The sequence below is a fragment of the Myotis lucifugus genome, unplaced genomic scaffold (genome assembly GCF_000147115.1).
Source record: "Myotis lucifugus unplaced genomic scaffold, Myoluc2.0 scaffold_97, whole genome shotgun sequence".
In the NCBI taxonomy this organism is placed as follows: Eukaryota; Metazoa; Chordata; class Mammalia; order Chiroptera; family Vespertilionidae; genus Myotis; species Myotis lucifugus.
In genome coordinates this window covers 2,158,792-2,174,131 of record NW_005871145.1, presented here as the reverse complement: position 1 = coordinate 2,174,131, position 15,340 = coordinate 2,158,792, and the positions used below count along the sequence as shown (strand labels likewise).

Here is a 15,340-nt window from a genome sequence, read left to right as displayed (position 1 = left end):
AAATATTCTCTGAATGTAGTATGCCTTACCAATTTCACAAGCCTCTCAAAACTCTAAAATAAGGTTTAAAATTAAACTAAAGTTTAAACTAATTATTAACTAAAGTTTTAAAATTAATACTGAAATCCCGCTGTTGTTTACCATCTGATAGTCCATAATCCTTATTTTTATAAAACCTTATAAAGTTATATATACAGGATACCCCCCAAAATGTATACACACTTTAACAGCTGATAGCTGGATTGATGTTTCTTTCTTTTCAGATTTAACCCATTGAAATTAACAACGATTCAAAGTGTGTGTGTATACATTTTTTTTGAGACACTGAATATGTGACTATATACATATTTTAAGTTTTATAAGTATTTAAATATTTTTTTAAAAGCAAGTGAATTTTCAGGATGGAAACATCCTTGCACTAACACTGAACTAAAATTTTCAGAGATAGTCTTTGAGCTTTAACACAAATGATATCCAATATGATAGGAAGTTTTATATATTTTCACTAAAGAAAAAAACTTGATTTTATCACTGACAATGCTTCTGTGTGTTAGTACATGAAAAAAAATTATTTTTATTTTATAATTATATTTTAGTTTATGTTTATTGTTGACACTGTTACAGATGTCTCCATCCCCCACCCTTTTGCCCACCTAAACGAAACTTTTTATGCTACTGTTTTGGTGTATGGCATCTTAGTGTTTACTGAAACCTGAAACACATTTTGCAGATCTAGTCTATCACTCACCTTCACTGGTTGTATGACTGATCTTTGCCAAAAGGACAAATAACTTTTCAAGACAAAGAAATGTGATAAAAAGAAGTGAAAACAAAATAAAGTGCTGAAATTGACATATCTTTTTATTTTAAGATGCCTTTCCCATTTAAATGAAAATAGGTACAGAAACCTACCTGAAATGAGCAAGTCTTTCTGTCCTTATCTCTGGTACTTCAACAATAGGCAGATTGCATTTTATTTCTACCTCGTGACTGTTGGGACAAATCTCTAAAGCCTCTGCCTCCACTCCTCTGTGTTGTGAGAATATGATTAATTAGATTCCGCTTCTGTGTTTTCCCCTGTGAATGCTGCAACAACTTTAGCAAAGGCTCAACTTTAATTCTTCACTCCTTTGACTAAATTGGTCAGTGTCTGACATTTACCAGACTTTATTTGAATGCTGTGCTTCAGGCTACCATAGGTCTACATTCTCCTCCAGTGAAACCAGATGTCTGATGAACTTAGATTTTCATCTGCTTTTCATTGTTTATCCTGTTTCCTCCACTTCTGAAACACCTCCTTCACTTCTCACTTAGAAATATGGTCGTGTCACATATTACTATTTTCATTAGTTATTGTCGGATTCCTTCCCACAAGTACACATCAACTGCCCTCATTGCAAGGATTTTTTGACTGTGTAAGGGTAGGAAACTTTTTCCTTCTTCTCTTCTGTTTTCTTTGACTGGCCTAATAGGAAATTGGCATCACACAAATTAACAGGAGGAAGACAAATTGAATTTTGCATGGAGAGGAGACCCATACCAAATGTGAGACTTAAAGAGGTGAACAAAGGACGCAGTTTATATACCATTTAGACAGAAAAACAGCAAATGTGTGAAAAATTGAGACTGACAAGACAAAGGGGTTTAGGGTTGGGATAGTGAAGAAGTTACAAGTTTTGTTTATATAACCTTCTCAGCTCTAAATTCCCTATCTCTGGTGATAAGAAAGCAAATAGAAACTGTTGCAAATTGAATACTAATGTGAATACTACTTTGCTTTTTTAAATTTTAAATATATACTTTTAGTAATAAATTTCCCTTACAACTTAAACTTTATAAATTGGGTATTTTAGTTTTCTCTATAATTTTTTAAAATATATTTTATTGATTTTTTTACAGAGAGGAAGAGAGAGGGATAGAGAGTTAGAAACATCGATGAGAGAGAAACATCGATCAGCTGCCTCCTGCACAATCCCCACTGGGGATGTGTCCGCAACCAAGGTACATGCCCTTGATCAGACTCGAACCTGGGACCTTTCAGTCCGCAGGCCGATGCTCTATCCACTGAGCCAAACTGGCCAGGGCTATAATTTTAACTAATATAATGCTATGGACACTTCAAGGGAGACTGGAGTCCTTTCCTCCAGTGATATTAGAGAATATTCTGTTCCTTTACCCCCAACCTTTATTTATGCAGCTTCTGTAGAGTTGTCAATAGGACCATATCTGTTCATCCGAATGAGGGAAAGAGGGGAAATCCACAGGCTGATGTGAAAACTATGACATATTTCTTTATGTTGTACAACCTGCCAGCCATGGGGGATTATTTTTGCATTGTCCATTTATTGAGTAATACTTTATTTTGAGTTTGAATCATTTATAAAATGTATAATAATCATTACATTAGCTATACATCTTGAATATTACTAGAGTTAATTTAATTGCCAGAGATCTGTAAAGGCAACATTTGTTTAAACAATAAGAAAGATAAGATGTGTAAGGCATATAGAGTTTGTGCACTTCAATAGTTCAGGAAATTTTATGTTTCTTCTTGTTTTTCTTGTGTGTTGCTATGTAGTTAGTTATTCCTAGCTTCTAAAGGTTGAATAATTTCAGGCAAAATTCAGTGAAATTAATATATTTTTAATTTTGTAAAATTGCTCTTATTGACTAGTTTTAATGTCTTTTCACAGTGTATTGCTCTTGCCTGTGTGATGATCCCAATACTAAAACACCAGATGTACACCTGTGGGAGATGCTATGGCAAATCTCAAACCACCTAAGTAATTGCTAGCCATGTACCAGCAGATAAACATAAGAAAATGCTATATTTATAGTACTTGAGAGCTTTACTAGCATTCTCTGCCTCCCTGGTATGTATTTGGAGGAGGCAGGGTCATTCTTGGTCACCTTCTTTTGATTCCCTTCCATACTTATTTTCCCCCCAGGTACTCCCTCTCCAGGGATGTCAGTTTCCTCAGGCTGCACTCCACTGAGGCAGGATCCAAACTTTACCTTTGGAAACATGGAAGCCCCTCCAGACAGGTAGTCTAACTCCCAGTCCCCATTAAATGCATAACGCGGGTAGCAATATATTGCTGAAAATTGGGTAATGTAAATTTATTCTCAAAGGATGTATGTTCTAATAGAACAGCTTTCTTTAACTATGGGGTGAGGGTGAAGATTTACAAAATAATTTAAGATATCAGACACAAACAATTGTGAAAAATATTTCTTTGTTATATGGCTTTCTTTATATCACTGTTGCCTCCAAACATAATAGTGCATAGATAACTGTCTACTTATAACCTCCTTCTTCCAGAAAATGGTTGTCTGTTCTTGAGGCAATGACCATCATCATATAAGTTCTGTACATGACAATACTACCAAGGAAAATGAGGTTTAATGAGGCTTCCTGATGCAGCAAATAGGAAAAGTAGGGGCTGCTGGTTGCTAAATACGACTCTGTCCTATAAGCAAGTCAGTATTTTAGTAAATATAGGCTAATCACTTAATAAAATGTTCTATGAAAGTTGTATGCTTTATTAATTTCACAATTAGCCTATGTCTTGAAAGTGTATTGTATACAAGAAACTTCTTGATTTAACAATTAATAATGAAATCCTGCAGTTGTCAATAATCTGATAGTAAATGGTATTAGTTATTCTGAAACCTTTTAAAGTTTTTTATTTATATATCTACATGTATATATTAGATAAACTTTTGATGTCATCTATATATATAAAGGCCTTAGCAACCATTATAACTAGATGGCCAGACAACTGGCTGGTAGCTATGATGTGCACTGACCACCAGGGGGCAGATGCTCAATGCAGGAGCTGCCCCCTGGTGGTCAGTGCACTTCCACAGCCAACCTCCTGCGGTCCCTTCCCCCAGGCCAGCAGACCCTGATCAGTCTCCAATCCTCAGCCAGGCTGAGAGACCCCACCCATGCACAAATTTGTGCACCGGGCCTCTAGTATACATATATTTATCTATTAAGTAAAGTAAGTGAAAATAGAAATGAAAACATCCCTGCCACAAAAACCTTAGAAAACATTTAACAACATTTCTGAGACAGCCTGTGAGCCTAACACAAATAGATGTCCAATAGGATGGGTAGTTTTGTATGTTTTCCCTAAGAAAACAGAATTGATTTCATCACTGACAATAATTTTTCATAGAAACTAATAAATGAAAATTATAATGATACAGTTTGGGTGTACGTCATGTTTAGTGTTTTCTGCCACGTGAAATACTCCTTATAGAACTATTCTATCACTCTTCCTCATTGGCTTGCCACAGCAGTTATAATCCATTTGTGTGACTGAACTCTGCATAGGACACATTTCTTGAAAGCAAACAAGACACAATAAAAAAAAGAAAGTGAAAACAACAGACTGTGCAAATTGGCACATTATTGTAACTTAAGTTTTTTACATTAAAATAAAAGGTAAAATAAATGTCCCTGAGATACATGTAATTCTGTCTTTTTGAAAATATACATCTTTATTGATTTCAAAGAGGAAGAGAGAGGGAGAGAGAGATAAAAACATCAATGATGAGAGAAAATCATTGATCAGCTGTTTCCTGCATGCCTCCTACTGGGGATTGAGCCTGCAACTTAGGTACATGCCCTGACTGGGAATCAAACAGTGACCTCCTGGTTTATGTGTGTATCTTTTGATAGATGAAAATTTGATTGTGGATGGTGTTCACATTTTTTTCTAGATGTATATTTCAGTATGTGACCCATATGGACTTGGATTTATACATAATGGTATTTATAGTGTATCTCTTATAATTTGAAAAAACAGGAGCAAATATTAATGTATACAATGATATTTCTTGCACAGAGATAAAAACATTTACTTATGAAATTTGATTATAATGTAAGTAAGTGAAATATTTAATTTCCTTATACTAATGACAAAGGAGTTCTGACAAATTCACACAGGTCTAACAGGAAATATTATTGTCCATTAGATTAAATAGGTTATTTATTTCAGTAAGCAGATATCAAATGATTCCTTTACAAATTACTCAATACTTAATTACTCATTTTTGTTAACAAAGCATGGAACAGATGGACAGATATCAGGAGGAAAGGGGGGTTAGGCTGGGAGATTAACCAAAGAACTTATATGCATATTTGCATAGTCCATGGACACAGATAATATGGTGAAGGCCAGGGGTGGGGCGGGAGCCAGGTGGAGGGGGGCAAAGAGGGAAAATGGGGGACATCTGTAATACTCTCAACAACAATAATAAAAAAGAATGAAATTGAGCCTTCTGCTACAACATAGTTGGACCTTAAGGGCATTATGTTAATTGAAATAAGTTAGAGAAAGACTACTACCATATAATATTATATATATTTGAAATTGAAAAACAAAATAAATGAACCAAAAATATGAACTCTAGATATAGAAAACAGATTGGAGGATTGAACATTACCTCAGATGGGAATGGGAGTGGGAAAAGTGAGTGATCCAGGTCAAAAGTACAAATTTCTAGTTATAAAATAAACTAGTGGCCTGGTGCACAAAATTCATGTATGGCTGGGGGTCTCTCAGCTTGGCCTGCACCCTCTCCAATCTGGGACCCCCGGGGGATGTCCTACACAGGGATCAGGCCTAAACCGGCAGTTGGACATCCCTCCCACAATCCGGGACCACTGGCTCCTAACTGCTCGCTTGCCTGCCTGCCTGATTGCCCCTAACTACTTCTGCCTGCCAGCCTGATCGCCCCCAACTGCCCTCCCCTGCTGCAACCCGCCTTCTCCACCAGGACCAGCCTCCTCCACGCTGCACAGAGCTGCAGGACCCCCAGGCCTCACTGCGCAGAGCGGCCAGAATGATCAGAATTAATGGATACAAAAAGTTCCCTACATCAAATGATCCCTGTATCTGATACTTACTCAGCTTAGGCCAAAAGAAGAAGTATAGTTGGATTTTATGAAGATGAACATACTGGAATAAAATTAACAAGGAAAGTTTATGTTTATGCTGTTGTTGTTTTTTTCATTGAAAAAGGCTTCTTTTTATTTTTTTGTTCACTCTCACCTGAGGATATTTTTCCACTGATTTTTAGAGAGAGTGGAAGGGAGGGGGAGAGACACAGAGAGAGAAACATTGATGTGAGAGAGACACATCGATTGGTTGCCTCCCGCACACACACTCCTGTGACAAGGGCCGGGGATTGAGCCTGCAACTTAGGTACATGCCTTTGACTGGAATCAAACCCAGGACTCTTCAGTCTGAGGGCCTACGATCTATCCACTGAGCCAAACCAGCTAGGGCCAAAGGCTCCTTTTTATATCAGTCTTGGAGGGGACACACATCAATTCATTCAGTAATTTTTATTGAATTTATTGGGTTGATGTTGATAATAAAATACAGGTTCCAGGTACACAATTCTACAATACATCATCTGTATATTGTATTGTGTGTTGACCACCCCAAGTCATGTCTCCTTCCATCCCATTTATCCTCCCTTTACCTTCTCCTACCCTCTCCATACCTTCCCTCTGGTAATCACCATATTGTTGTCTGTGTCCAGGAATCTTTCTTTTGTTTCTTTGCTTAATCTCTCACCTTTCTCATCCAGCCCCTAACTCCCTCCCCTCTGACAGCTGTCAGTTTACTCTCTGTGTCCATAAGTATGTCTCCACTTTGTTAATTTATTTTGTTCACTAGAGTCCACATATTAGTGAAATCATATGGTACTTGCCCTTCCCTGACTGGCTAATTTCACTTCAGCATAATAATCTCCAGGTCCAACTATTCTGTTGCAAAAGGTAAGCTTGCCTTCTTTTTGTGTGGCCGAGTAGTATTCTATTGTGTAAAAGCCCCACAGCTTTTTTTATCCAGTCATCTACTGACAGGCACTTGGGCCGATTCCAAATCTTGTAAATATTGTAAATATTGCTGCAATGAATGATTTTGAATGGCATCCTGAAAATGAGCATTGTAAATAGCAAAGTGGAAATAATGCTGAATAAGACAGTCAAGGGTCTTGCATTTATAAAACATTGACTTATGGCAGGAGAATTTAAATTTAGTTTTAATAATTTATTTACTACTTATTACTTCTAAGTGTTATGATGAAAATGTACAGTAAGATGCCAGCACATAGGAAGAAGACAAAAAAACAAAACAAACAAAACAACAACAACAACAACAAAACAACCCCACAAAACAGTCATACCTAATTTAAACCACTAAAACTCTTTTCTCATTGAGCAATTTTATTAAACCCATTGTTTTGAAAAAATGGAGCTTTAGGTAAAATAAATGTAATTGACATGGAGGCAGATGGTACTATGCCCATATCTGTCTGGGACATACCCATGAATAGAGAAAGTGTATAAAAAGACCCTCTTTGTAAAACAGTAGAGCAAACATATTACTACTCTTCCTTAGTTTGAAGAGAATAAGATTAATAATCACTGTATCCTACACTCAATTTAGGTAAAAATATAGGTAAAGAAATACCCAGAAGTGTACTGGGAGACTCCACAGAACACTTGTCAAAGTATCAGAATGTGAGCTCTCAACATCTCTAAACAAAACCTTTTTGGGTGAATACGCTTTCACCCAAGATAGAACTTACTGCCAACTGCTTTCCTCAGGGCACCTTTCACATCCTTATTCCTTAAGCTGTAGATCAGTGGGTTTAACATGGGGATGACAACTGTGTAGAAAACAGAAGCCACTTTGTTCATGTCCATGGTGTTACTCAAGCTGGGTTGGAAATACACTAAAAAGAGTGTACCAAAAAATATCCCCACAGCGGTTAGGTGGGACGCACAGGTAGAGAAGGCTTTGCGTCTGCCCTCTGCTGAGTTCATTCTAAGGATGTTGGTTATGATGTAGCTGTAGGAGAGGAGGACAGTGATGATGCTGGACCCCACAACACAGCTACAGGAAAGGGTCAACACTATTTCAATAATGGTTGTATCTGAGGAGGAGAGGGCGAGTAAGGGTGGGAAGTCACAGAAGAAGTGATTGATGACATTGGAATTGCAGAATGAAAATAGAGTTGTGCAATAGGTGAAGATGGTCATATCCACCAAACCTGCAATGTAGGCAATGGCCACGAGCTGGATGCAAACACTCCTGGACATGGTAGTTGAATAAAGAAGTGGATTACAGATGGCTACATAATGGTCATATGCCATGACAGACAGCATGACACATTCCGCAGCTGCAAAGAACCCGAAAATAAACATCTGAACAACACATACATTATATGGAATCCTCTTTAGCTCAGATAAGAAATCAGCCAGCATCTTGGGAGCGACAGTGGAGGAGTAGCAGACATCACAGAAAGACAGGTTGCTCAGGAAATAATACATGGGCGTGTGGAGTCTGGGGTCCATGTTGATCAGCAGGATCATCCCTAGATTGGCGATCACGGTGATGCCATAAACCAGCAGGAAGAGCACAAAGAGCCCCTGCTGCACATCCTGTCTGCCAGAAAGTCCTAGGAGTATGAAGTCAGCAAACACAGTGCAGTTCTCAGCAGCCATCACTCAGGTCTGGAAACCCCTGGTATTAAAGAAGGAAGTGGAAGTGGGGTTGACATCATATTACTATTTTTCAGTAATTAGAAAAAGACATAAACATTGCTAAGTATGCTTTAGCTAAAATGACTCTCCTTGAAATATATACAATTTATTATAAATTGTTGAAGTGATTATGCTAATATTATTGCCTACATTTGGATAGCGCTGTATAGGGTTTTCAGCGCACCTTTATTCAAAATCACTCATGTCATTTTCACACCAACCTATGTAATACTTATGATAATTTTTACTACTTCTATCTCATATTAAGCAATTGATGTCCACAGTGTTCTGTATAGGCAATAGTTCTTAAAATTACTTGGTCCAGTTAACCCACATATTTTGACAAGATTGTTGGTTTTTTTAGTGTTGTAGAACTATTCTATCCTGTAATAGAGAACTGTAGTTAGTGAGAGGTTCAGGTAATGAATATATTTCTTTGTTATTTCTTCATCAATCCATTTGTGAAACAGGCAGAGTGATTACGGGTTCCTACATATAACATTCCCCCAATACCCCATCAGCCCGTCAGGTCCTATCCAGCCTTAACAAACAAGGGATAGAAATTGTCTGTGATCCAGGACCCAGTGGAGCAGTGAGGGTGGTGCTTGCTGGAGTAGTTTTGGAGGGTCCCTGAGAACGTTATGTTAGGGTTCACTGCTGGAAGCCAATTCTAGCATGTCATAATTGCAAGAGTTTGATGGAACTTGGGGACTCAACAAGGGCTGAGTCACATATGTTATCACAGGTTGGGAATGGCTAAAGGCATTTCCCCAAACCTGAAAAGGGATGAATTGCTTGGGGCATCTTAATCTACATATTATTACCTCTACTGGCTAAACACCTGAACAGCTGTAGGCTAATTCTCCCCATTCTGACAATGGACCTTGTATAGGAAACCTTACCCTTTGAAGTGTATATTTCCACCTCGCCTAAGGACAGTTTATGTTAATAAAAATCATGGGGTCCTGAGATGAGAAAATCTTAGCTCCTTTTAGCTAGGCTCCTCTGACCCCCATATGCCTTTCAAAATTATATTTCGTCTCTGGACTCTTTAAGTTACACACAGCCTTTCTCCAGATTGCTGAACCCTTCTAGATGCTGGAACAAGAACCCCGGCAGTTCACAGTCAGGAATATGCCAGCGCTAACCAGGCCTCTTTTGACAGCAGCTGTTGTTCAGCGGAAATGATGGAAAGCTTTTGGGATACTATTAACACAGGTAAAAAAGCAAATGAATTTTCAGAATGAAAACATCCCTGCACTAAACTCTGAACTAATAAAAGAAAATTAGCATTTCAGAGACTGTCTAAAGCTTTAATATGTGTCCAATATGATAGATAGTTTTGTGTTTTCACTAAAGAAAAAGACTGATTTTATCACTGACAATGGTACTGCATACATCAGTAAATGACAAAAATTATTTTTCTTTTCTTTTATTACTTTATATTTATTATTGACAATACTGCAGATATCTCCATTCCCTCTCCCTCCTCCCCTTTTGCCCCCTTTAATGAAACTTTTTATGCCACTGTTTTGGTGTGTGGCATCTTAGTGTTTAATGAAACCTGAAACATATTTAGCAGAATTATTCTATCACTCATATTCCCTGGTTTTTGGGAGCACTTAGAACCCATTTGATGACTGACCTTTTGCCAAAAGGACAAAACCATTTTCAAGCCAAAGAGATGTGATAAAAATAAGTGAAAACAAAATAAAATGCAGAAGTTTACCTATCCTTTTATTTTAAGCTACCTTTCCCATTTAAATGAAAATAAGCAAAGGAAAAATAAATGTTCTTGAGATACATAGGATTCTGTCTTTTTTTTCTATGAAAATCACTATGCTTATGTGTGTTTGCTGATATATAAAAATTTATCAGTGGACAGTGGTCTAATTTTTATTTTTTCTAGACTTAAAAACTATAATATGGATTAACATATTGATATTTTAATGTATTATCTCTATTATTATTTGCAAAACACAAGAGCAAACCTTAAATTCACATGTACAGTGCTATATCTTGTAGAGTGAGAAAAAGTAATGGTTCACTTATCAACATTTATTAAAATACTAGAAGCCCAGCGCACAAAATCGTGCGGCCCCACCCACCCGCTGCACTCGCAGCCCTACCCACCTACATGCCCACGCTGGCCTTTGGTCGTTAGGCGTTAGGGCCACAGGCTTTTTATATATATAGATAAATCAGATATTTAACTTTCTTATACTAATGACAAATGAGGTCAAATTCACACAGGTCTAACAAAGAGATATCATTATTTGGCCATTAAAATGAAAACTTTATTCAACTGAGTAAGCAGATATAAAATGATTCATTAACCAAATTCCCAAACCTGGATTCTTCATTTTTCCAAAAATAAGGTTTTCTTTGCCCTACATTCTTTAAATTAAGCCACTTGGAAACCTACCTGAAATGAGCAAGTCTTTCTGTCCTTCTCTCTGGTACTTCAACAATAGGCAGATTGCATTTTATTTCTACCTCGTGACTGTTGGGACAAATCTCTAAAGCCTCTGCCTCCACTCCTCTGTGTTGTGAGAATATGATTAATTAGATTCCGCTTCTGTGTTTTCCCCTGTGAATGCTGCAACAACTTTAGCAAAGGCTCAACTTTAATTCTTCACTCCTTTGACTAAATTGGTCAGTGTCAGACACTTACCAGACTTTATTTTAAGGCTGTGTTTCATGGCTACCATGGATCTACATATTCCTCCAGTGAAAGCAGATTTTCATCTGCTTCTCATTATTTATCCTGTTTCTTCCACTTCTGAAACATCTCTTTCACTTCTCACTTAGAAATATGGGCATCTCACATATTGCTATTTTCATTAGTTATTGTCTGATTCCTTCCCACAAGTACACATCAACTGCCCTCATTGCAAGGATTTTTTGACTGTGTAAGGGTAGGAAACTTTTTCCTTCTTCTCTTCTGTTTTCTTTGACTGGCCTAATAGGAAATTGGCATCACACAAATTAACAGGAGGAAGACAAATTGAATTTTGCATGGAGAGGAGACCCATACCAAATGTGAGATTCAAAGAGGTGAACAAAGGATGCAGTTTATATACCTTTTAGACAGGAATACAACAAATGTCTGAAAAATTGAGGAATTAACAAGACAAAGTTGTTTAGGGTGGGGATAGTGAAGAGTAACAAGTTTTATTTATACAACCTTCTGGGCTTGAAATTCCCATCTCTGGTGATAAGAAAGCAAATAGAAATAGTTGCAAATTGAATACTAATGTGAATACTACGTTGTTCTTTTTTATTTTAAACTAGAGACCTGGTGCATGAAATTCGTGCACTGGAGGGGGGTGTCCCACAGCCCAGCCTGCATCCTTTCCAATTTGGGACCCCTTGGGGGATGTCTAACTGCTGAAACCAGCAGTTGGACATCCCTCTCGCAATCCGGGATCACTGGCTCCTAACCACTCGCCTGCCTGCCTGCCTGATTGCCCCTAATTTTCTGCCTCTCAGTGGTTCTCAACCTTCTGGCCCTTTAAATACAGTTCTTCATGTTGTGACCTAACCATAAAATTATTTTCGTTGCTATTTTGTAACTGTAATGTTGCTACTGTTATGAATCGTAATGTAAATATCTGATATGCAGGATGGTCTTAGGCGACCCCTGTGAAAGGGTCATTCGACTGCCAAAGGGGTCGCGACCCACAGGTTGAGAACTGCTGCAAATGCTCTCCTGCCAGCCTGATTGACACCTAACTGCTCCCCTGCTGGCCTGATTGCCCCACTGCCCTCCCCTGTAGGCCTGGTCGCCCCCAACTGCTCTCCCCTGTCAGCCATCTTGTGACAACATGTGGGTGGCCATCTTGTGATGACATGGGAGCAGCCACCTTGTGATGCGAGGGTGTGAGGGTCAATTTGCATATCACCTCTTTATTATATAGGATACATACTTTTATTAATAAATTTCCTTTACAACTTAAACTTTATAAATTGTGCATTTTAGTTTTTTTCTATAATATTAACTAAAATAATGCTATGAACACCTCGAGGAAGATGGAGTCCTTTCTTCCAGTGACATTAGAGAATGCCCTGCTCCTTTACCCCCAATCTTCATTTACCCATCTTCTTAGAGTTGTCAATAGGACCATATCTGTTCACCAGAATGAGGGAAAGAAGGGAAATCCACAGGCTGATGGGAAGACTCTGAAGTGCAATGTAAATCTAGAGCTGCTGATCCTGGGGATGTCTGCTGATATAATTGGGGCAGAGTGAGGAGAAATAGAGGATCTGAGAAGTTCTCTACATCAAATGATCCCTGCTCCTGATACTTACTCCGCTGAGGCCAAATGAAGCAGTACAGATGAATCTCTGTCAGATAACATACTAGAATCAAATAAAACATATGAGGTTTTTTAAAAAAAATTACAAAAGCCCTAAAATAAAATAAAATAAAAAGGAATTTTGGGGGGGGGATAAATGTACCAAGGCTCAAATGCATCAATTTTGTAGGGAACAGTCATTCATTACTCAACATATGTTTTAAAATGTCATGCAGGAGCTGAACATTATAAATAGCAAAGTAGAGATATTGTGAATCAGGCAGAAAAGGGACTTGCATTTATGGATTATGAGTTGGAACAGTTTTTAATTTTTTTCTTATACACTCTTTTAGTACTTATATATTTCTGAACTATGTTCCATCTCAATTTGCTAGCTTTAAAATGTGTTTTATATATTTATTTTGGATCCATATTTTCCTTGAATATCTCTGAAATTTGCTTCTCTTTGCTTTAAAAATGTTGCTCTTTTCCAGGCCAATTAACTTTTATGTCCCTCTGTTTTATTTTACCCAAACCTATTATCTTTCACAAAATATAAAACACGTCCTCTTCTGTTCTGTGAGTGTATATAAAAGTGGAGTTGAAGGTAGATAAAGAAAAGCTAAGGAAAATCTGAATAATGGTCTAATAATCAATGTGTAGGTGTCCAAACTCTTGGTATAAACTCATTTATATATTGCTTCTAGGAGCACATCTTTGTAAACAATTAGATCACTTAAAAATGAAGATTTTATCTTTCTCCCACTGGCTTATTTCGCTTAGCATAATGCCGGGGAGAGGTCAATGGGGGGAAAAGGGAGACTTAAGTAATACTTTATATAATAAAGAATTTAAATAAAAAAAATAAAGATTTTAAAGAGTATTTAAAAGTATATGTAAAAGATTTAAAACAAACAAGCAAAAAATATTTGGCCTCCTCCACAATCCATGCTTGCTGTCTCCTGTATTCCCCTTTATCTATGTATATATGCATTTAAAATATATAGATGCAAGAAATTAAGTTTGTATAGTATTTCATATATGCCTTTGATTTTATAACATTTTTTCCAGTAGATAAAGGAAAAAAAATAAACAAATCTAAACTAGGAATGATAAAAACATTAGTCTGGGCCTCAGTACCAAATTAGTTGCATCTAGCTCTGTGTGCAGGAGGGCCCAGCGCTGTCTCCTCACTGAGCTTGATTATTGCAACATCTCTGTCTGCTCCAGGGTGCTGAACACTTGGACTTGCAAGAATAAACGACAGATATAATAATGTGTTTTATTGTCCAATATTTCATACACAGAAGTTGACTGGAAAGGAAATATGGACCTTTTAGGAATTGTTTAGTTTTGTCCTCTCTACTGTCCACCCAATATTATATTTATTTGACATAGTAAAATGAGTTCAATCAGTAAGTATTCCTGCCCTGGTTGATGTGGATCAGTTGATTGGACATCCTCCCATGCACCTAAAGGTTGTCAGTTCAATTCCTGGTCAAGGCACATGCCCTGGTTGTGGATTGGATCCCTATAGGGGGCCTGAAGGAGGCTGGTCAATGTTTCACTCTCACATTGATGTTTCTCTCTCTTTCTCTCTCCCCCTCCCTTCCACTCAAAATAAAAGAGGAAAAAAAATGCCTTCAGAATCTACCTGTGCTTTAAATAAAACTAATAAAGTAAGTATTCCTAATTTCCAGTTCTCCAATCCCTATACAGGCATTTTGTTTTAATTGCATGTTGCAAAGCTATTATACACCTACTCACACACTTGCACAGACACACAAACACAAAATATTATTACATTAAATACACTCACAGAGTAAATATTTTTGGAAAATACTGATCAAAATCACACTACCTATGTTGTCTATATTATTAGACTTTTAACTTTTAAACCAAATGAGATCAGAATAAATATACCTTATATGTATAAGCAAGTATTATGAATACAGATAGTGCATTTCTTTCTATTCTTGTGCATTAGTTTATTCAATGTACTCTCTGCTGATAGACACTTGGTTATATATAATTGTTCACAGCATGAACAACTCTGATATGAGTAAATTTATATTTACATAAATTTTCATATCCATGTATTTTAAAAACATAAATTATGAAAATCATGCTTAGAAGCAAAGAGATTGACCTTAAATAAAGAAAAATTTGGCCATTTTGCCCAAGTCAGATGTTTGAATTATCTAATGATTAACAGATATTATGATGTATTTCATATATTTCAAGGTTGACTTGTCTCTAACAACCTCATGATATGAAACAGAACTTGAAAACCAGAGGTAATAAGTTAACGTCTAGGGTCTCTTTGACATTATTTCACTGAATTAATAGATGTTGTTCCATAGATTCCTGAATACAGTGCAATGAACCAAATTTGTCTTAAAATATAACTCTCTTAAATACTCTCTAGAATATTATTGTGTATTTATGTTAAAGTGACATCTAAAAATTC

The 15,340-nt window shown here is 37.0% G+C and overlaps 1 protein-coding gene across 1 annotated transcript; it reads right to left on the bottom strand.

Annotated features, from left to right (window-relative positions):
- Positions 1 to 7,594: 7,594 nt before the first annotated feature.
- LOC102433272 (olfactory receptor 1052-like) lies at positions 7,595 to 8,533 on the bottom strand. Its single transcript, XM_006092071.1, has one exon. It carries the CDS (start codon positions 8,531 to 8,533, stop codon positions 7,595 to 7,597), a length of 939 nt encoding a protein of 312 aa, XP_006092133.1.
- Between the last annotated feature and the right edge of the window lie 6,807 nt (positions 8,534 to 15,340).